The following is a 23893-nucleotide window of genomic DNA, read 5'->3' as shown; positions in this document are numbered from 1 at the left end:
TTTGTCATCCATGATGACTACAAATTGAAATAAAGAAAAATAAAAAAAAATTAAAATAAAAAAAAGAACATCAAAATGCTGCGACCAATGAGGCCAAGTTGTTGGGCAGTTGCTGTAAGTCATTTATTTGCTTTTTATCTTTATTTCAATTTTTTGTCATCCATGATGACTAAAAATTGAAATAAAGAAAAATAAAAATAAAATAAAAAAAGAACATCAAAATGCTGCGACCAATGAGGCCAAGTTGTTGGGCAGTTGCTGTAAATCATTTATTTGCTTTTTATCTTTATTTTAATTTTTTGTCGTCCATGATGACTAAAAATTGAAATAAAGAAAAATAAAAATAAAAAAAGAACATCAAAATGCTGCGACCAATGAGGCCAAGTTGTTGGGCAGTTGCTGCAAGTCATTTATTTGCTTTTTATCTAGATTTAAATTTTTTGTCGTCCATGATGACTAAAAATTGAAATAAAAAATAAAAAAAAAAGAACATCAAAATGCTGCGACCAATGAGGCCAAGTTGTTGGGCAGTTGCTGTAAATCATTTATTTGCTTTTTATCTTGATTTCAATTTTTTGTCGTCCATGATGACTAAAAATTGAAATAAAAAAAGAACATCAAAAGGCTGCGACCAATGAGGCCAAGTTGTTGGGCAGTTGCTGTAAGTCATTTATTTGCTTTTTATCTTGATTTCAATTTTTAGTCATCCATGATGGTTTGGTCTGTCAAACGAAATGATGGTGTGAGAACATTGTTTGTGCTTGTCTCTGAGGAAACATGATTGACATCCTTCCCAAGATCTGGGAGGTTCAGCACCGAGATTAGTTTAATGGGGCTCTAAAAGAAATGTCCGCGGGGATACAACAAACATGAGCGGAGCCTGCAGCTGAGGGAGTCGTGGCTTTTCAGCCTATTGGCTTTACGGTCCGCCTTGCAGAACGCGCTCGCTTAGCGGCCTTGGCCGCGGGGCGAGGATGTTAACGCCGTCTTGCTGGATTTCACTACTTGTATGAAACGCCGCCGTTTTCAACGAGGGTTGTTTTGACGCATTCCAAGCCATTTGTCGGCATTCTTGCAGATTTAATTATGTAGACGCTAACAGCTCCGGTTTTGTGTTGAAAGTCAACAATTTGACTGAATTGCAGCCCAGGCGATGCTTTAGTGGAGTGAAAGTAAAAGTAAAAAAGGCTTCATCTCTACTTTGAACAAATCATCGTCGCAGCTTCTTACGCTGCCAAAAAGAAATGGCATAATTGTACCTTCTAAAGTACTAAAGTGCTTGCCTTTGTACCCTTGACACTTTTCTTTATAAAGAAGACAGTAACTCATTCAATGCCATTGATGGCTATAGACGTCAACATTTTGAACTATTTCTATTAGTTTAACATTTTTCCCCACTTTTGTAAACAAGAGTATGAAAACCTAGAAAACGTTTTTTTTTAATTGTACATTTAGAACAGATATAAAATTTGTGATTAATTGTACGTTTTTTGTTTGTTTTGTTTTTAGTTGATCAGGGGCAGACAAAACAAGTTTTACTTCTTTCTGTCCCCTTTCATTCTTTTGCTTTACTTGGAATTTGAATTTGGCTTTTTATTGTCTTTTTTCTTTTAAAAATTTATGAAATAAAGTGATTGATTGAGTTAACTAGTGAAGTAATGGGATTAATTATGATTAAAAAATTTAATCGCCTGACGCCCCTAATTTTTAATAATCTTTTCTTAAAATAAAAAATTAAATAAAAAAACAAGATTAAAAACTTTTTTTTTTTAAATATATATAAAGAAAAAGAAAAGATTAATCGTGATTAATCGCATGACTTCACTAGTTAACTCACGATTAATCACAAATTTTATATCTGTTCTAAATGTACAATTTTTTTTCTCTGTGTTTTCATACTCTTGTTAACAAAAGTGGAAAAAAATGTTAAACTAATAGAAATAGTTCAAATGAATTTTTGACATCTATAGCCGTCAATGGCAATGAATGAGTTAATAAGTTTTTTTAGGATTTAAAACATGACAACATATTTCTTGTCTTTCTGAAATGAGCCCATTTGAAACGGCTTTTCCCGTCTCATGCAAGTGAGCAATTGTACACTGCCGGGCCAATGGCGAATCTGGCTTCCGTTACCATGACAACCAGGGGCTGCCAACTAACTACAGCGGCTTCTAATGCGAAAGTTTAGATTCCTCTTTTAATTTCCGACTGTTCAAACAATCGGAATTGCAGCGTCTCAACAGTAAATATTCTCCAATTTCTGTAGTCCTCTACCAAAGCAGACTTTGCCGATTGCCGCAGCAGAATAACTTTTGAAGTTAACAAAACCATTTTGTCTGGCAATTTAGAGAAAAATGCATCCAAATTGGGATTGGGATCATTGGGAGAAGCTTTATCATGCAACAAGATAATGTCCCAAAAACACAAAAAAGGACTTCATCAGGTGTACGGCTGCTCGATTACGGAAAAAAAAATAATAATCACGATTATTCAAATGATTATTAGCGTGTAGGGTATGAATTGTAGCTTCCACCCCTTTGTCACGGACCACTCAAGCAATCTTTGGCAATCATACCCAGTTTGAGCTTAAAAGGGCAGGCAAATACATTTTCATCCTACCTTTACGTCTGTGGCAAATCACTGGGAAAGCTCTAATTGTACCACTTTTCGTGTCAGTGTCAGGTAAACATTTGAGCACGGTGTTCAAGTGACAGGAAGAGAAAACATTTGTCAATGTTTGCTTCAACAAGAATGGATCCACGGCTTATAATCGTCGGATAATTGTCGACCTTTTGAAAAGGACACGACTCAAGCAAGCAAGGCTGTAATAACAACATGGCCGAGACTGGATCTGTGCGAGGATAAACGCCAGGGTATTTTCAAGTTGTTCTGCACAAAACTATTAATTTCCTGTGTAGAATCATGGCATTAATTATTGAAGTCAGAGGAGGATGCCGGTTTTGGACCTCGCCGGAATGCTTTCAGTGAATGGCGGCATTGAATTTGATGAATGCTGCTCTTCTAAAAAGAACGAGTTCATCAAACGCGGGAAGGTTTGGCTCTTATTTCTCTCTTTTTTTTTTAGCATCTCAATAAGGCTTGCTTTATGACAGCGTTGGGTGCAGAAGCTTCCAGCTCACCTGTCGTCGGAAAGAGTTATTCAAATCCTATGCAAATAGCGCTACAGGCAAATAAACACATCCGCTGGCTAGAGGGTCTGAGGTGCGAGTAACTACACAGCTGTGGACAAAAGTCAAATATGGAGCAGGATGATGGAATGAAAAATGCATAAAATTCCGCATGTATAATGAACATCATTTGATTTTTTTTTTTTTTGTTTGTTCCCACGCTGGATGTGTCTCAGCATGCCATCTTTCGACCCCATCCTGAGGATGCGGGGTTTTGCCTTCGGCGGATCATTTGAATGCGCGCAGCATGCCGCTCCACATGGCGGGACATCGGGACACACCACTGAAACTACTTCCCCCCTACAACCCCCCCCCCCCACTCCACTCCTGTATCAAGATCACATGGGATTGTGGAGGCCTTCCAGAGAGCCGCTGTCTTTTGGGTTGACTTTATCTCTCGCGGGTGCTAAAAATATCTCAGCAGTATAAGCAACATGAGCAGCTGCTTGCTCCTTCATTTGAATGCTACTTAAGGAAATGAAACCAGGTGAAGATGTTTTGTGACACGCACATACACATACAAAAAAAAAAAAAAAAAAAGAGAGCAGTGATGATGACATGTCAAATCGGTAAAATTACCAAATGAACAATACTGAAAAACTCCAGAAAAAAAAAAAAAAAAAAAAGATGTTTTGTGACTGTACAATTGTCGCTTTGATGAGATGATTTACTCGAGTCTGATTAATTGACTACAAAGAACATATTGTAACACTATTATGTATTGAATGATATATCACAGGGTTGTCGCTATTGAATATTTTTAGAATCGGTTATTGGTTTTATTTGTTTATTTTTTTGCATTTTTCCATTGGATATCATTCGTTCCACTTTTCCATCTAAATGAATGCAGGGTACTTTCAACTTGCATCAAAAATTCACACCTCCCGGGCTCCCGGGTTCAAGTGTTCTTGAACTTTAAATTACTGTAACTCAAAATGAAAGTGAATTTACAATTTTACTTTGATAAGCGCTATAAAGAAACGGATGGACGGACATTTGGATGAAAGATTGGCTGTGAGAAACCACGAGGCGCTTTTATCTTACATGTCATTTGTACCCCAGTTTAAATTCCATCTACTTCCCTAAAGGGTTAAGCAGTAAAATAACCCGTGAGAAAAGCGCATCAAACTCACCATTCACACTGAGGCCGTAACATTGGCGGGTCCGAATTTTCTCCCCCTCCCACTGTTGTTTGGCTATGGGGGTGCTGGTGAACATCATGAAACAGGATGCTGGGGAATTGAAATCCCACGGAGGATAATGAAGTGTACATGCTGACACGTCATCCCTGCCGGACCTTCCGCCGCCACCCGGATCAGCCAATCTTATCCCCATCGAGCGGAGTCACAAAAGAGCTGATAGCGTACCATGTACAACATTGTTTTTGTCCTGGTGATGAATGGCCCGAGGCTTACTATACGCGTGTGGCACAATGCACCTCAAGTTGGTGACCTCACGGAATCACCTTAAATCACCTTCCTTGTGACAGTTTGAAGGGTTTCTCAAAAATGAGCCGAACGGCGAGCGTTGCAATCTCTTTGGGTCAGACGCGGGCGCTATTCAGCAGAAGCTGAAAAGGCTTCAGAGGAATCCCCATCTGCTGTCTTTGATAGATGAAAGATCATAGAAATTGCTTGTTTATTCACACGCATGAAAGTAAGCGCTTTAAAGCAGAAAATCACAGGATTGATTTGTTTTCACCTTTACAGAAAATGATGAAATCTTAAAGCATGAAAAAAAAAAAATGGGGTGTAGAAAAATAACTATTTAAAGAAAAACGTTTTATTTGCTTGAAGGCTTGTCGACAAGAGTTAATAAAGGCTAGGAAAAATAAAAATAATATTCTGTAAAAATCGATTGTTAACTCATTCAACCCCCTTTGCAACCGGCTGTTTTACTGGATTTTGACTGATTTTGCAAGGCCCACAGAATATTGTGTTCTATTGCTACGAAAACGTGAAAACCTACTAAAAGAAAGTATGTTTCTATCTGTTTCCATTTTGCACCAATTAGCATTAGAATAAAGCTAAGTTTCATCATTATTCACAAATCAGTTTAAAAGTCTTTGCAACATGACCCTGGTTGATCTCTTATACTCTGTTGCCACCTGCTGGCCGTTTTTGTAATAACTACCCTTCTTCAAGGGTCCCTCTTCAGTTCAGAGGCTGCCTCAAAGCCTCCTGTATGCTCTAGCATTTTTTTTTTTTTTTTTTTTAAACGTATAAATATGTCTTTGGGAGCATGGTAATATTTAAAATAGAACGTACTTAAACGTTTTTGGGAGCAAATGAGTTAAGAATCTGGCTGACTACGCTTGTTTTGCCAGATGCATTGCGGCACTAGCAACATCCATGCAGACCTACTGGCATGGAAATAGGAGTTCAGAACACTAAAGATTTTTTTTCTTTTTTCAAACGACTTTCCCTGCAGTCAGTCAAGTAAATCACTGCCAGGCTAGAGCATGATAGTAAAAGCAAAAGTTATGACATTGTTAGTAACAACACAGACTACAGATCTGATAAAAGCAGATTATCTGTGGTTGCCGTAGCAACAAGATGCTGCAACAGATTGTTGCTTTAAGAAACCGCAAACACACCCCAGTATCAACGCCGTAAACAACCATTAGATCCTTCTAAAACAAAATAAACAGACACAAAGATATTTATAGCCGCATCGGCTCAAGTGAAATTATATTCTTACGGAAGAGCCAATGAGTCAAAAGTTTTCAGGCGAAGTTGTGACACTAAGCGCAATTTTAGGATGCGTCATTCCTTCTGATCAAAGAAGTGCCATGTTCTTAGAATTATGGATATAAGCCGAAGTCTTAAATGAGCACAAACACAAAAAAAATAAAATAAAAATAAAAAAGAGCAGTGAATAATGTAATATTAATGAGCTGGGAAGAAGTAAGAAATGAAAATACTATTTTCATAATTCAAGCCCAATTGGGATGCGGCTAAGAGAAAAAGTGAGCTAATCAACTCAGTGTATCAGCATTGACAGAAGAACAAAAATAAATTAATTCTAGTAAATAAAGAAACATTTGGGGGCAATTAAGTGACATTGGATGCTTTCCCAACTCTCCCGGCACCGCAATGTGGCAAAACACAGACATTGGGCCTCAAAGCTGTAAATGTCGGAATTGGAGTGGTTTCACAAATCCCAAAGAATGATGCAAAAAGGTGAAACCAACCCGAGTGACACAGACTGCCGGTCGGCTCTCGCAAGTGTCAGCAGTCGAAATTATGATATTGATTTTGGACTTTTTGTGACGGTGTAAGTCGAAGTATTCTCCACCCGTCAGATGAACAGAAATGATGAAGACAAGAGATGTCACTTCTTACTTTGCTTCAATAATCCGAGTGGCAGAAAACCTCATTCACTGCCATTGACGGCTATAGACGCAAAAAAAAATATTTTTACTATTTCTATTAGTTTAAAAATATATATCCACTTTTGTTAACAAGAGTATGAAAACCTAGAGTTTTTTTTTATTGTACATTTAGAACAGATATCAAATTTGCAATTAATCGTGAGTTAACTAGTGAAGTCGTGCAATTAATTACGATTAAAAAATTCAATCTCCTGACGCCCCTAAATTTTAATAATCTTTTATTTTTATTTTTTTATTGAAATTTTCAATCGTAATTAATATATATATTATATATATATATATATATATATATATATATTGAATATATATATTTTTTTTTTAAGTAGCATACATGCAAGAAACCATCTTGGCTTTTTTTCAGTTTCTGCTTTATTTAAAGTTAACTCAATTATTTGTTTTGAAAACCAACTAGTAGCATGATCCCAAGGAGGACTTGTTGATGTTGATAATTATTGCACACTTATTTATTTACCACTGCCCTACATGATCCTAATCTAGCTAGTTTAGGGCTAAGTTGCTAACGTTAGGATAACATTTCATAACATTCGACTAGCCAAAACGCAGTTTAACTACAATATATTGGCGGCAAAAAAACTTCTCTGTACAGTGATATTTCCACGTTAAAACAATGATTTATTTGGAAACAACTTTAAAACTTACCCCTGAATGATGTTTTCATTGTATTTACAATGTATGTCCGGATAGCCTGCATGCCGTCACTCACTGGAAAGACGTTTATTTATTTCTGCCTCACGCAGGAGACAGAGCGACCTGTCAATCAACTCGAGTGGCATTGACACCCACCCGTTAGAAATAAAGTTCTCGGCATGACCCGCCCTACTCATTTTCTGATAGGGGCATCAATTCTCATGCCTTTCATTAACCAATAAGACAGCGAGTGCGGGCCAGCCAGTTAGAGGCAGCGGAGGGTGGGTCATGCCCACTGATCTGTACATACACCTGGATAGCCGATAGCAGAGCCCGGCTATGGTAGAGCACATCCAGTAATATATACAGATCAGTGGCCATGGCTGAATGGTTCACAAAAACAACGCATCCAGGAGGATTAAGAAGTGGGTAGACGCAAATTGACTGAAAAAGAAGTAGGTATATACGCGCGTAGTCCCTGGACTACACCACTGATCACTTCTATACAAATAGTTGGTCTCTGGATTGCCTGTCCACCATTAAAATGTTAAATTAAATAACCCAGTAAAGCTTTTCTGAGCTGCCATTGCTGAAAATGCTCCTGCGAATACCCTGTTGGAAAATTTTAATGGGTTTTAACGTAACAGTGAAGCTAATTTACATAATACTGTCCCCACACTGAGTAGTACTTTGCCCATGACTTGGCAGCTCGACTGGAAAAGATCAGTCTTTTCCAAGTGACAGTGAGAGATCAGTTATCAGGATAATGAAAATTCACACATAAAACAAAAGCAGCCTACACCAAAATGTTCAACCAAACAATATCAATTCGTCAAAAAAAAAAAGTCAGCTAACTTGATGCTCATATACAATGCGAGAGCCAGGATAACAAAAATCTAATTGTAAGATTTCAAACGAATTGAAAGCATGTAAAAAAAATAAAAATGCTACGAGGACACCTTTTGATATGTGAAAAAATCCATCACACGTCCCCTTCAAGCATGCTTAAACTGCAAACATTTACCCTGCGTGAAGTTGAAGAACTCTCCAAGCGTATCAGAGCTCTTGGATCCTTACTAATTACGTCTTTCACTGGGGTCCATTCATCGGCCTCTCAGGAGCTAAAAATGGGCATACCGGCTGACACAAAGGCCACCTCGGCCTTTATCTGACGGGAGAAAATGAGAGACAAACAAAGACGGAGGACAGTAGGATGGAAATGAGCCCGAGATTGCTGGACGGAGGACAGGAAAAAAAAAAAAAAGACAGGGTGATGAGCGAGTGGAGGACGCGAGTGACAGGAGGACAGATTGAGGTCAACGCGGGTAGAAAATGTAAGGCGGAGTGAAATGGAGGGAAATGTGTCCGTCTCACGGCGTTTGAGGAGTTGGAATTAAAAAACAAAGTACCTGTTTGAGTGTGTGAGTGTAAAGTGACAAGAACATGACGAGGCAAAATGAAAAAGCAAGCTTGTTGACGTCCAGTTTTGGCCCTGCTAGTTCAGCATTCAAATATTAGCATGGGGCTAAAGTATCTGAAAAAAATCTGCATCAATGTGGAAAATAATTCATTATTTTTCTTTTATATGCTTTTATATGTTTCTTGAAGGAATTAATTGTTTCAAGTTTAGAAAGCAGAGCTACTTTCTCCAAGTTACTACTTGGCTCAATATTGTTGCTAGCTTAGACGCTAACACCAATTGCCTGATGCCCCTAATTTTTCTTTTTTCTTTTTTTTCTTTTTTTATATTTTTTTAAATTCTTAATAATCTTCATATATATATATATAAGGAAAAGATCATTAAAAATTAGGGGTGTCAGGCGATTACAATTTTTAATCGTAATTAATCACATGACTGTGATAATGATAATAATAATATTATTAGTTAACTCACGATTAATCACAGATTTTATATCTGTTCTAAATGTACAATAAAAATATATAGGTTTTTATACTCTTGTTAACAAAAGTGGGGAAAAAATGTTCAACTAATTGAAATAGTTCAAATAAATTTTTTACGTCGATGGCCGTCAATGGCAGTGAATGAGTTCAAATAACTTCTACACCTAAATGAATAAAAGCGACAATGATTCATTTCAAATTTGTGCGTGAAATTTTTGTGACCTACATAAGCGAGAGGAAGATATTTCTTAGAATGAAATATGGAAAAATGCAAAGCGGGCCCACCATTGTCCAAAAAAAAAACTTGGGCAATTTAAGATCCTTAACAGATTGTGTTACACTATCAAAACTCAACAAAATGGGCTAGCCGGATAGCGATAAATAAATGAAATGCGGTACTGGTGAAGGAACTATAATAGTAAAATCAAAGATAGAAGAAGTTGGGCATAACAAAGCAAGTAATAATTAGCGCTAATTCCAGCCATTCCATCCACGCCACAAACATGTATCCCGGGAGATCCGCTTATTTGCAGCGCACCTCCCGAGAGCAAAAAAAAAAAATCTTTCTCTCCTGTTCACACACGAGATGCTCATGAATAACTGGATGGCTGAAAAGCCAGCGACCCATAAAGAATGGATCACCAAAGCAATTGAAATGATTAGGATGGGGCAGGTTGCCTTTGGAATGGAAAATAATGAGATTGGGCGCCATTGGAAAAAAGTGCTTAATGTCACGATACTATTAATTGATGTGATCCTTTTTTTTTGTTGTGTCGTAGCATTTTAGTGATTCCCTACCGCTGTGTTGCGGCACATTTGTGTGCTGTGAGTGATCATCAGGAGCGCTGTGGGGTAAATTATCCAATTTCACTTAATTGAAAGTGGAAGTGATTATTTAGTTACTACAAAATTAAAATCATCATCCTGTTCATCTATCTATGCCAGCAGTATACAGTATAGTGACAGTCATTCCTCTTAATGGCCGCAGGTACAATTAACCTATGAATCCACCTGTAACAGCTTTGTGTTACTCTAATGAGGCCCGCATGCCACATTACGTGAATACATTTGTGACCAAATTGATAATAGATCGGCGTTATATCATTATCTGCTAAAGGTTAGCAAACACTGCAGTAAAGTACATACATTCTTAAAAGGCGGAATTTTGCATCAACGGTCGGTCAAGCGGCGAAGCAAAACACAATCAGTTCAGTTCACGCAGAACTGGAAGTGAAGTATAATTCCACGTGTGCTTGATTTAATAACAAACTTGGGATTTAATAACATGCGGCTCTTGTTTCTTTGCCAGAATGTGCCTTGGCTTTTGCCGGCAATTGAAGTGGACATGCACAGCAGTCAGCATGGCGGGTTTTTTTTTTTTGGGGGGGGGGGGGGGGGTTAAACACCAAAGCCAAGATAACCAGGTGAGTGTCATTCCAATTCCAAACTCTCCTCACCCATCCCCCTTTTCCATAATGGAATCCTGATAAACCTATATATATATATATATATATATATATATATATATATATATATATATATATATATATATATATATATATATATTAGGGGTGTGCCCCCAAAAAAATATTCTTATAAGAAACACGATTTTCATTTAATGCGATTCAGAATCAATTTTAAATATCCCCAAATCGATTTTCTTTAAATTATTTTACACTGTCTTCCCCTTTATTGGGAGCGCTGTTCATGCTGTACCCGCTTTGGCCACTTAGGGGCAGTGTGGTTCCACGCGGTCTGACACACTGTTAAGTTGTAGCCACATTAGAGAGTAGAAGGAAAAAGTCACGATCAAGTTATTCCAATTAAAGTTGTGGGGGGGTTTTTTTGCAGCTTGGAGACGTTCTTTTGAGTGATAAAAGTGCGAGTAGAGCACTAATTAGCATTAGCGAGTCAGACTGGAGTAAATCGTTACGATTCCTTGAACATCTATAAATTGAAGCAAAAATCATTGTCAATAAAATCATTTTGAAGCAAAAATCATTGTCAATAAAATCATTTTGAATCAAAAATCGTTCTTAATCGAAAAATCGATTCTGAATCGAATCGCACACCCAAAAATCGGAATCTGATCAATATATATATATATATATATATATATATATATAAAGTAATGTCAGGACACGACACTCCAATGGTTTTGACAATCAAATACTTGAAGCGGCGTTCCCTGGTGACCATCAAAGCAAAGTGTGTCAGTCTCACTCGACTTTGAGAAGCTTTTCCCCCAAAAATGCGCAGGCAACACTCGCAACACTTTTAAGGTCTACTTCGCTTAAGTTGCCAGGCAACCGTGACAGTGCGACGGCTTTGTGTGCGTGTGCACTTGTCTTTCTGCAATCCCAAGCATTTGCTATTTTCATACTGCTTATCAGCGCGCGAAAAGAGATGGGGGATCCGGAGGTGGGGGATCCGGAGGTGGGGGATCCTTATCATTAGCGCGTGAACAGAGTGATAATAACGGCAGAGTGCCGGTAGTTGGGGTAACCAAAGGTGTTCCTTCTAATTAGCTTCACAAATTGTGTCCTTTTCACACTTGCGTGACACGCAGTCACACTCTAGTGGCGCCGCTGATTGCGTCGAAGGTTTGTAACAGATTACAGAGGACCCATCTGAAGCCTTGGAAGAAATCTTTTAGGAGACATTTAAGAAGGTTTAAGGAAGTCCAACTTAAGACTTTTTTTTTTTTACAACCGTCTCAATCAAATTTGACCAAGCCATCAATTCATCCATTTTATATATGTATTGGGGGTGTCAGGCGATTAAAACTTTTAATCGTAATTAATCGCATGACACCAAAAGTTAACTCACGATTAATCGTAAATTTTATGTTCTCTCTTTTTTTTGTTTTCATTCTCTTCTTCACATTAAAGTGTGTGTGTGTGTGTGTGTGGGGGGGGGGGGGGGGGGTTAATAGAAATATGGCTGCTTCTTGTAGTCATTGATGCAGTAATTTCATAATAATTCATTCAATTGAGTTGTTGATACTGATTTGTATTTATGCCATTTTTCTTTCACTAGATGGCATCATTGCCTTTGTAAGACATTGGTGACAACTCAGTGCTTTTGTCTTTTCATATTAAGGGCTATCTAATCGTTAACATGAAGTAACTTGTGAAATTCAATTACTTGATGGCAACACAAAAAGGATATTTGTCCTCAGCTTTTGGGGTATTTCCGGTCAAACTCTACCACAAATCTAAAAAGTAAGCCCGAGAGCAAAATCCCTGAAATGACAACAGGTTCAAAGCCAGCCATCCTTTCCCCTGCCTGGAATTATGATCACGATTGTTAAGACTCGTAGACACCAAGACGTTTACAAGCGCAGCAAATGATGAGCGCTTAAAGTCATTACAGATAAATTTCCACGTCTGCTTTTCAGCCCGTAGGCTGGAGTGCAAGGTGACAGATGTGATAAGGTGCGGGAGGAAGCCAAAAGGAACGATCCTATGACAAAATATACAGATGAGGAAAAATGCCGACACACACTCGGGGTTTTCAATTGCCACATGTTGTTTGAACCTGATTAACTCATTCACTGCCATTGACGGCTATAGACGTCAAAAATTCATTTGAACTATTTCTATTAGTTTAACATTCCCCCCCCCCCCCCCACAATTTTGTTAACGAGAGTATGAAAACCTAGAGAGAAAAAAATATTGGACATTTAGAACAGATATAAAATTTGTAATTAATCGTGAGTTAACTATTTAACTAAGTCATGCGATTAATTACAATTTAAAAAATTAATTCCCTTACGCCCCTAAAATTTTAATACTCTTTTCTTTAAAAAGAAAAAAAGATGATTAAAAACAAAATGTCTAGGTTTAACAAAAGTGGGGAAAATTTTTAAACTAATAGAAATAGTTATTATTAAAATAAAATTATTATTATTAATATAAATTATTATTTTTACGTTTATAGGCGTCAATGGCAGTGAATGAGTTAATCGTGAGTTAATTAATTACGATTACATATTGCAATCGCCTGATTTCTTCTTCTTTTTTATAATAATCTTTTCTTTTTTTTTAAGAAAATATTATTAAAAATTAGGGGCGTCAGGTGAGTACTATTTTTAATCGTAATTAATCGCATGACTTCACTAGTTAACTCACGATTAATCACAAATTTTTATATCTGTTCTAAAAAAAATACTAGGTTTTCATATTCTTGTTAACAAAAGAGGGAAAAATGTGAAACTAATAGAAATACTTCAAATGAATTTTTGACGTCTATACCCGTCAATGGCAGTGAATGAGTTAAAGATGCACACAATAATTCCGACCAGCTGTTTGAGTGTCGCGATATAAAGAGGTATTCAACTCTGCGCTTAGTGCAAGTGGTGAGCAGGTATATCCTCATTGTTATTCACCGGTAGATCCCAGGAAACCGCACGTATTCAATCATCCATTCATCTGTTTTGTAAGAGCTGTGCCAGAAAATCCTGAAAGTGCTGTCACAAAAGATTTATTTCAAACCAAAACTACGAGACTTCCCATGAGCCAAACAATCAACCGGTCCGTTTACAAAGAGATCCCGCCTTCACTTAGCGCGCAAGGAGACGGGAGAGTTTCTATGACACCTGCTAAAAATGCCCTGAGCATCTGACAGTGCCTGACTGAAAAGAACATCAATGCGCTGGATGGGAATTGACGGTCATTTAGCGATTCCTTATCGATTCTCCAACCCATCCTCGACGGGTGAGGGAATGAAATTATACGAATGTGTTTGTTGACTTTAAATCTTTAAAATCTGAAACTTTGGACACAAGATATTGCATAACAGTACAAGCATAATCTGTAATGTATGTAAATGAGAGGTCTCATTCAAGTATGTCAAGAGACCAAAAAGTTTGATGCCGTTTTTGCTTACCTTATAAGATTTCAAAATACCTTATGAAACTGTGAGTTCCACTCTTATTGGTCCAAATGAAATATTTGGATTTTTAAATCCACCTGAAACTTTCAACTTTGAAACCGAGAACAGTCAAAGTACAATTAGTCTACTAAGATGCTTTTTAATTCAATTTGATCCAAAACTAAGACATAAAAAAAAACTTTTTTTTTTCAATGTAAAAATTAAAATACTTATCCTGGAGTCACTAGAACACAATTTAGCTATAATAAATTAAATTATACCGCATATATTTGTGGGGACTGGCGTCAAGTCATATTTTACAATTTTAAAATATGTAGAATTTCGCACGTTACTTTTTGTTTCAATTAAATTGCTCTTAATATGAAAAAAAACACGTTGATCGTTCCTGGCTCCTTTGTAGTAAAGTTGTGTCATTTATTTACAAATTCGCATCCGTTTTGAACTTAACAAAATAAAAGCATTCAACGTTGTGCAAAGGAGTACAGTGAAACACAATTTAACAGTAATAAATTAAATAACAATGCATATATTTGTGTACTGGGGTCAAGTTGTATTTGAAAGTTTTTTCAAAATGTGCATAATTTCACAAGTTACAAATGCAATTATGATATGTAGTGACAGAAAAACACAAATCAGTCACACTCGTTTTTTACAGTACATAATTAATTCATTAATATTTTAAAAATTGTTATAAAATTACTGTATCAATGACTTAAAAAAATGCAACAATATTTAAATTAGGGAAAAAAAATACATTTTATTGTAAATTTAGATAGAAAATGTGCGATTAAACGGCAGTTAATTATTGAAGTCATCCGATTAATTACCATTAAAAAAAAAAATAATCAACTGACACCTCTAAATTATACTCTTGCAACTTTTCAAATCAACCCACACTTAAATTCTAGCCGTCTGTCAGATTGCTACCTTTACAGAAGGTATGTCAAAGAAATAAAAAATAATTGGTACTTTGTAGTGAAAAGCTGCCAAACTCAGAAGGTTTTCACAAATCCCCGAAACACTTGGAGCTGAATAAGAAAGTCCTCTGAGCATCAATGACCGCATTGAATATGGAAGCTGGGCATAGAAACTGTCAATGTACAGTGAGCACTCCACTTGTACACACTCGGCGCTCTATTTCCCGCCCCGCCCGCTCGCCCGCTCTGCCTCCTCGCTTACTCCAGCTAGTAAAATGTGCGCGAGGGCAAGCCGCCAGCCAGCCTCTCTAAAAGACAACATGCATAATTCAGTATCGGCGGTACGACTGCAGACACCTTTGCCCATGGAATGTATTTGTTTTATTCTTACGCTGCAACATAAATCCCCAAAACTAATACTACTCTTTAGCTTAAAAAACTTTTTTAAGGGTGAGTAACTAAAACTAAAACACAAAGCGAAGTTGTAAATCAGTTCTTTGTGCCTGTGGAGATAAAAGGATTAGCTTGGTCTAAGATTGGAATCACCTCTGATTGGAATGGTTATTTCATTGATCTAGTTTCTATAGCACTTGTCTTCATTCGGTCACGGGTGTGAACTAAAGCCTATCCCAGATGATGATGGACCGGTTGCCAGTCAATCACAGGAGACGTATAGACTAACAATTGAAGAATCTTCAACGAACGGGGATGTTTATAGAATGTGGAGGGATGACGTCATTTGTCCTCACATTACAAAAGATGATTCATAAATACTCATTTACTGCATGCGGTAGCTAAGACTCCAAACCTCATATGAACAGCGTGCTTTGGTGCTGCTGATTTGGTTAGCAAATGAGTTCAAATAGGTCCAATACATCAATGTGTGAACAATAGCGTCTGTGAACTGAAATAGCATTTGTTGTCTTTGTGATATGAAAAACAAAAATATATATTTGAGGAAGGCATTTATTTTCGCAGGCAGCCACTATTTTTTGGAAATACTGTAATTAGGGCTGGGTTTAAAAATAAAAATCGAATAATTGATATTGAATCGATTTTCCTTTTTGAGCCTGATATCGATTCAAAAAAGCAAAAATCGATTATTTTAATATCTCTTTTTATTTAAAAAAAATATTTATTTATTTTTTAAATTATTAAAAGTATTTAAAAAATACAAAAAAACTAAATAAAAAAAAAATCTATTTTTACAATACTGAGCTCTCCAGGAAAAATAATAAAAATAATAAAAAAATAAAAATATATATATTTTAAAAAAAAAACATTTCTAGGCCATAAATATAAAACAATATAACAGATCTGTTTACAGTTACACAAAACAAACATTAGATTTAAGTCGTCGTGTCCATTTGAGAAAACTTTCATTCACAGACAACAAATGAGCAAAGTTTTCGCAACAGTGCCTCGTTATAGTAGCTGTTTATGAGAACATTTCTGCGTGTTTACAATTTGTCTCTTTGCTTAGTTTCAACTTGCCATGGAAGCTCATTATTCTGCCCTTTTTTTTTTTCTTTCTACGAGTCCTTTGCCAAAGAAAATCCCCAGCTGCAGCAATTGAAGCCATCGTGTTCACTTTGCAAATGTTTGGCCCGTGCCCAGTCTTGCACTGTATTAACGCCATCCAAACAAATCCTTAAATCTCTTTTCCCAGTGCTCTGGATTAGAGTCCGCCAGTTCACGCGTTACTGTTCGCACTGTCAGCTGCGACATGGTACCGGAGTACAGGTGTCATTTGGTTTTCGGGTCTATTTGCATACTACGTGCTTGCATTTGATTATGTTTAATGGTGACGGTCTGGCTGTTTTATTGTCAATACAGTACTCTATTACTTAGCATCATTAGCCACCTGTCCCGGCTGCTTGAGGCTCCTGTCGCCATAGAAACACTTTTGCGTTGACTTAGGATCTGTTTTTCAAACAAGATCCATGTGGGCAAACAAAATAATGATACAACAAAAGTTCATTATGGACCCGCCTCATCAAAGCGGCGAGCGAGCATCCTTTCTGGCTCGTCTGATCTCACTCGATGATTCATGCAAACTACCCTGATTGCCCCGGATCACGCTTTTCTCAGGAGACTTTAGTCGGAAATTGTACAAAAAGGTTAGGCACTAAAAGGTAGAACTGGAATATTTTTCATCAACATGTGCCTCTGAAAATTTCCTAACTGAAATTCCAAAGAATGTCAGTTCTGCACTTGCATAATTCTGACTGGATTAAAATGATTATAAAAAATTGAATTATATATTACATTTTATTGATTATCATTCATTTATCGTTCATATATTTTCCATCCATCCATTTTCTTAACCGCTTGTCCTCACAAGGGTCATAGGGGGCGCTGTAGCCTCTCCCAGCTGGCTTCGGGCAGTAGGCGGGGAACACCCTGAACTGGTTGCCAGCCAATCGCAGATATTTTATTTTATTATTATAATATATATTTTATATATTCATATATTCTTATTAGGGGTGTCAGGCAACAACAAAAAATAGTCGTAATTAATTGCATGACTTCAATAGTTAACTCACGATTGATCGCAAATTTTATATCTGTTCTAAATGTATAATAAAAAAAATGTTTTTCTAAGCATTTGAATTAACTAAAACTAATAAAAACGAACTAACTAAATTAAAAAAAAAAATTATATAAACTAACTAAAATGCAAGTTTATAATAACCCTGGTTGCTACTAGCCCCATCCTAGCTAGCGCTAAAATAGCTAATCTCTCAGGTCCAGCATCCAAGTTTGAAACTCCATTTTGTTTGTTGCTAGCACGGCGTTAGCCGACCAACCGCGAGGCGTTAGCCATAGGCAGCTAACAATGGAAGCTAGCTATAAACATTCACAGAGCGTCTCTCGCGTTTTCTACAAACAAACAAGTACACTAAATCATAAGTGAATGAAATGTAAATCTACACAAACTCACTCAAAGGGTCCCACAAAAAAAAGTCATATAGCAGTCGAGTTTCCGATACGCTTCAAATCACAAAGTCCCTTCACAATTACTCATTGACTCATTGGAGACCCCAAAAGTGACGAGACAACCTCCAGGACGTTCATTTTCTTACAGCCGCGATCAAACCTCATTACCAAAACACTATGGGGATAAAAAAAAAAAAAAGATATATACAATAGACGCCAGATTTTGTTTTCCAGCTCAACATCTACAGGCGTATTGTTTCTGTCATCACAATGCTCGCCATAAGCAAAAGTGTTCCGTAATTATAATCAAAGATATAATCCCTGATTTGCTTGTAGCGTCTCATCAGCGGCGGGCGCTTTTTTTGCATTTTATCTGCTTGATGATGACACGTTCGATGGCTCGCATCCACGTCTGCGTGTTGCAGATAAGCCGGTGATGTCATTCTTGCGACGCCAGGACAATGAAGAACACATAAAGGATGCACGGAGGCGATGTTTACATTCTCATTCGAGCATTTTTGCAGTTGCGCTTGCGTTGCTTGAGTGTTTAATCGGCTCTGGATGTCACTGTAGCCTCTTTATATGGTAAGGAAACGTATTGAACTCGGGTCAACATTGATGCCAATTTGTAAAGTAAATACAGCGAACCCACATTTATCATGGGAGGAAATGCACCAGACCTGCCTGCAGTACTTCAAGATCTGCATTATAGGTTATTGCGGTAAGATAATAAATAACTTTTTCTTCTTCTTTTTTTACCCTGGAGAACCCACGGGGTCAAATTTGGCCCCTATAAATTCTGCTACTCAAATAACAAAGACCTTTTTTTTTTTTTACAAATTTAACTTCAAAAGTCTAGAGTGCCACTTCTGACCCCTGCATGGAACCATCTAGTGGATGAATATTGCACTTACATGAGCCAGAGTGGTGGTGACAAGATGGCTGGCAACATGCTGTTTTGTTGAGCTGGAAATCAATCCAAACAAAGCCATCTTCTCAGCAAAACATCAGATGGTAAAATTGTGTTTTTTTTTTTGTTAATCTATTTCATATCATGTTGCAGAATGCCTAGGAGTATGTTTTATATATATATTTTGATCAATTAGCAACTCTGAGCTAGTTAAAAAAAAAGGGTTAAAATTGGAAAAAACATATTTTATATTTTATCTTGGGTTCTCCAGGGTTAATGAAGGACAAAAAGTAAAGACATTTTTGTTTGGCAGATTTTTCCTTACAACATCGCTTCTTGGCAAAATATCTTACCATTGGAAAGTCTGTTTATTACCCTTTTAAATGGTGCCACATTTGTCAGGAACATTAATTTTTGGAACGGGTCAATGTCACTATAAAGCGCCTTTGGCGTGATCATCAAGATCACTCGGTCGTCACAAAAATGGAGCAGAATAGTAAAATCGCTGAGTTCTGATAAGAGGCCAAACATCTGCACGGCACAATGACAAGTCTCTTCAAATGTGTTGCCTTACTTTTGCTCAATGTAGTTCCACCCCTGCCACATGATTTAAGCACATTTATACGATGGCATATTAGGGCCTCGTATAAATATAGATTTTTTAGAGGGCGGGGCCAATAATTATAGAAAAAATAACTCGTAAATTTGCCACTTTATGACGTTGAGAATTTGCTAGTTTATAAAGTGGCAAATTTGCGAGGAAAAAACAAACAAATCAAGCACTTGAGTTATATTGTTAAAATAAATATTTACTTGTACATTTATGTTTCCAGAATTATTATTTACACATTTAGGTTGTTTTTTTTGTACAAGTATCTAAGTTGATGTGTCGAATCTGCTGCTCTTTGTCATTCACTTGCGTTTACCTTAAGTATGCTAGCTTCTGATTGGTTAGTGTTAAGTCAGCTGATAGGGAATCAGGAAGTGTTGTGACTATAGCTGCCGTGTAAAGTTAAAATAAAGTTAAAATTACGAATGATCTCCATCCTGCCTTTTTAATTTATAAACGGTGTCCCGTTAACCACCAACGAATCCTCACATTAGACTATAGCTACGCTACGTGTATTTCTCGTAAGTTTCTGAGTTTTTTTCTCGCATATTTGCCACTTTATATACTCGCGAATTTGCCACTTTATAAACTCGCAAATTTCCGATTTTTTTTCTCGCAATATTGCCACTACCCTCTAAAAATATATATTTATACGTGGCCCTAATACGCCATTGTGCATTTAACTTGTAAAAATGTATAAAAAGTATATATATATATATATATATATAAAAAATCCTGAGTCCTGAGAATCCTGCCTGTTCTCACCCTCTCTCGCACGCAGTTCTCCAAGAAATTGGCAAAACGTGCCTGCCTCAAGCTGTTTTTTTATTGCTTCCAGTTGCACTGTAAAACTGACAAATAAAACTAAAGACAATTAAACGTTGCATATTTTAACCATGAGCTGTTCAACCAAACCATTTCGTTTCATCTTCACTCAAAATGAAGATCGAATAAGAAGAAAACAACAGAAGGCGCTGCATCGACCTATTGAAAAGTTAGCAATGGCTATCATAGCAACAATCCTTTAAAAATTGAAGTAAAGCTTATTAAAAATATATATATACTTGGTTGCTAACAAGGACCACAAACGCATCACAACCAGTCTGAGCTCAAAGAAAAGTTCTCAATGACGCTAATGCAAACGCTACAACTTTGTCGGATATGAATGATTCGCATCCCTAATGTTATCCTGTTTTGAAGCCAAATTGACTTTGCCCTTCACAAAACGTTTTGGAAGTCGCCCCCAAATGACTCGGGAGATTAGATGAAGAACAAAAGCAGCATTTAACATTCCTGCAGTCATCACAACGCTCGTTGTCCGCTGGCTCCCCATTACGCAGTTACGCAGGACATGCACACAAATAAAGAGCGGTGGAGGTATTAAAAAAAAAAAAAAAAACGTTCAAATAGCTGTATCTGATTCTCTTTTCCAATAGATCCGCTCAAGCCACCGCCAGGACAAATCGAACCTCCAGGAAATGTGGGTGAGATGGAAAGATCAATATCGGCATTCTCCAAAGTATGTCATTGACCTTTCAGTGTAATATCATTTCACAAGATGCCGGCTTCTTGCATCTTGCTTTGAAACTTGTGAGCAAAGTCTTTCCACGAGGGTCGATTGTAAATCTTTAGCTGAGACATTAAGTCAGCAATGAAAGACGAGACGCATACCGATAAACGGGACGAATTTGAGCCCGACTATCGGACATCTCTAATTGATGAGCCTTAAAGATTCCGGTGGGGGGGGGGGGGGGGGGGGGGGACAGACAGCACACACTATCCCACCAGGCCAATGCATGTACACAGACAAAGGTTATTATCGTTAAGGGAAATAAACTAAATAACTACAACTAAAATTGATAAAGCGTTTTTGTTGACAAAATAAAGAAAGTGTATTAAATTATAAAAAAAAAACGGAGACCAACTGAAACTATATTTTACGCTGACAAAACTAAAATTAACTATAAATATGGTCAAAATAAATTTCCTTCATTTTTGTCTTTGTCAATTAATGTTTTCCATTTTAAATGTATTTATATCTGCTCTGCCGGTTTTACAACAACTGTACTTTACAGATAGAGGTGGCAAATCCAGTTCCAGAAAGTAAAAACTTTGACTTTAGCCATTGATGTTAGCTAGCCCTTATCGCTAATTGTTTCAGTTGTCATGTTAGCTAACTAGCTCCCCAGCTAACTCTCATGGTGCTCGTTTACCTGCTAGGGAGCTAGCTAGCTAGTGGCAGGGTTTTTACTTTCTGGACCTGGATTTGCCACCCCTGTTTACAGACGTACTGACGGTGGGTTATCTTTTATTGAGTTTTAATCGCGCACCTAAAAAATACCCTATACTTAAAGAGGAAGTCAACCTTAAACATTTCTTGACAATAATATGTGATATGTACAGTAAGTGACCTCACTAGTCTAAATATGACATTCTGGTTAATATTACTTGTGGAATATGAGTTATGAATTAAAAAAAACAGCTGTTTTTATCCATCCCAGGCGGCGGCCATTTTGCCACTTGCTGTCGACTGAAGATGACATCACAGTTGCTCAGGGCTCGGGCGACGACCAATCACAGCTCACCTGTTTTCTAAAGCTACGCTGTGATTGGTTGTTACCTGAAACCTGAGCAACTGTGATGTCATTTTCACTTGACAGCAAGTGGCAAAATGGCCGCCTGCTGGCGGAACTGCTGGATTTTACTGCTTAACTCATATTCCACTACCGCAATAATAACCAGAATAATCGTATTTAGACTAGCGGGGCTGCAAAGAACATATTGTCCAAAACAATTATTTTTTTTTTTTTACTAATTTAAACTGAAACAAAGCATTTTGGGACAAAATCAACAGTAATAAAAGTTAACAAACGGGCTCTCTACATTGCAGGTTGGTGTGAAACGTATCCCTGCAGTAAACAGTCGTTCACTGTACAATCATATTTGATTGACTACATTTTTAGCAGTTAAAAAATACATAAATATAAGTATGCCTGCTCGTAGTCAGCAATGAATTATTACATTTAATGTGCCACAGATATTGCCGCAGTATATTCTGTGTGCTCATCTCTACAGTGATTCATAAAAGGATTTATCTGAGCACTTGATCATATTTTATTGTAGCAAAATAATTTTTCATAGATCCAGACAAGCAGTGCAGCAGACTTTCACATGACTGCAGGAGCAGCAGTCATTATCATTAAAAACAAACAAACAGGGAGACTGGCAATTTGCATGCACTTTTCCGTGTGCTCGTACCTTCCATGACGTACACCAGCGAACCCACGTCGCCCTCCTTGATGATGCAACTGTCCTTTCCGTACTCCACCGGGTACATGCAGTCCACGATCTCTTGGATCTGCGACAGCTCCAGGTTCTTCATGAAGTCGTTGTCCAGGATGGCCTCTTTGATCAGATCTTTAGACCTTGCAGTCGAAAGGGGAGGAAACAGAAGGTGACCAGATCAGACTTAGAAATGTCATCGGTCGTACATTACGGGTTCAAATAGAGTCCAAGAGTGGCCCGGCGCAAATGTCAGCTGTGAAAGATCTACGGGGTTGGGTGTTGACCAGCAAAAGAATTCTTAAAACAAAAGATTTGATTGTATTTACTCTAATATGGTAGATGTCCGATCATGGAATAAAAAATAAATAAATGCCTCACCTCAAATACACGTCATAGACAACGGCTGTGATTAGCTTTACATACTAATTTATTGATCCCGCCATGTGTCGGCGTCTGTAAAAGTGACGTTTGAAAAAATATTCCCAATCAAAAGCTGCAAAGCATTTGTCATTGACTTCAATAAATGCCTGACCGCAAATAGACGCCTAGCGAAAGAACAAGGAAACTTTGTGACTAATTACTTGGATGTGGCATCTGTAAATCCCAAATTTTGGGCAACAGTCCAGAGCGAAAGCAGCCTAGTATTTTTAATATCACCAACTTGAAAAAATAAACGTCTCGCCTCAAATAAAACCTAACTTTTTTTTTACCCTACAAGAACAAAACAATACACTCTAGAAACAGTTGGGTCAAAAGTAACCCAATTATGGATCAAAAATGGACCCATCCACTTTATGGGTCTTTTTGACCCAACTTTCTGGTTTGTTTTATACAAAATGACCCAATTTTTTTGACCCAAGTAAAGGATCTGACTAATATTTATGAGTTGTTTTACGCTGAAGGACCCAAAGTTGGGTCAAATTGACCCAAGTAGAGGATCGCTCCATTTTTGACCCATAGTTGGCTTATTTTTGACCCAACTGTTTTTAGAGTGTAAAAACCACTAACAGGCCGTGGCTGTGACGTCATTACCACAAAACACTCGCCCTGCACAGCAGACATGGCATCTGTAAATCTGAGCATAAAATAAAAAATAGCACTCTCTTATGCTACTTACTCCTATGCTATCCGTTAGCCACTCTATGGCATTTTACATGGATTGTTAGCATTAAGCTAAACGGTATCCTCTAGGTGCCTCGCTTG

The 23893-nt window shown here is 37.3% G+C and overlaps 1 protein-coding gene across 4 annotated transcripts in view; it reads right to left on the bottom strand.

The window, feature by feature from the left end:
• Positions 1-23893, bottom strand: part of LOC144061798 (cGMP-dependent protein kinase 1) — a 108529-nt gene that overhangs the window by 66110 nt on the left and 18526 nt on the right. For 2 of the 4 annotated variants that reach the window (XM_077582562.1, XM_077582561.1), the window contains exon 2: positions 22664-22830. In XM_077582562.1, coding sequence (XP_077438688.1) covers positions 22664-22830 — 167 coding nt within the window. Of the gene's footprint in view, positions 1-4321; positions 4758-7242; positions 7354-22663; positions 22831-23893 lie in introns of those variants that run through there. The other 2 variants (XM_077582564.1, XM_077582563.1) reach the window with 2 other exon arrangements.

The sequence above is a fragment of the Vanacampus margaritifer genome, chromosome 12, assembly GCF_051991255.1.
Source record: "Vanacampus margaritifer isolate UIUO_Vmar chromosome 12, RoL_Vmar_1.0, whole genome shotgun sequence".
Taxonomy (NCBI): Eukaryota; Metazoa; Chordata; class Actinopteri; order Syngnathiformes; family Syngnathidae; genus Vanacampus; species Vanacampus margaritifer.
This window is presented reverse-complemented; position numbering and strand designations above follow the sequence as displayed.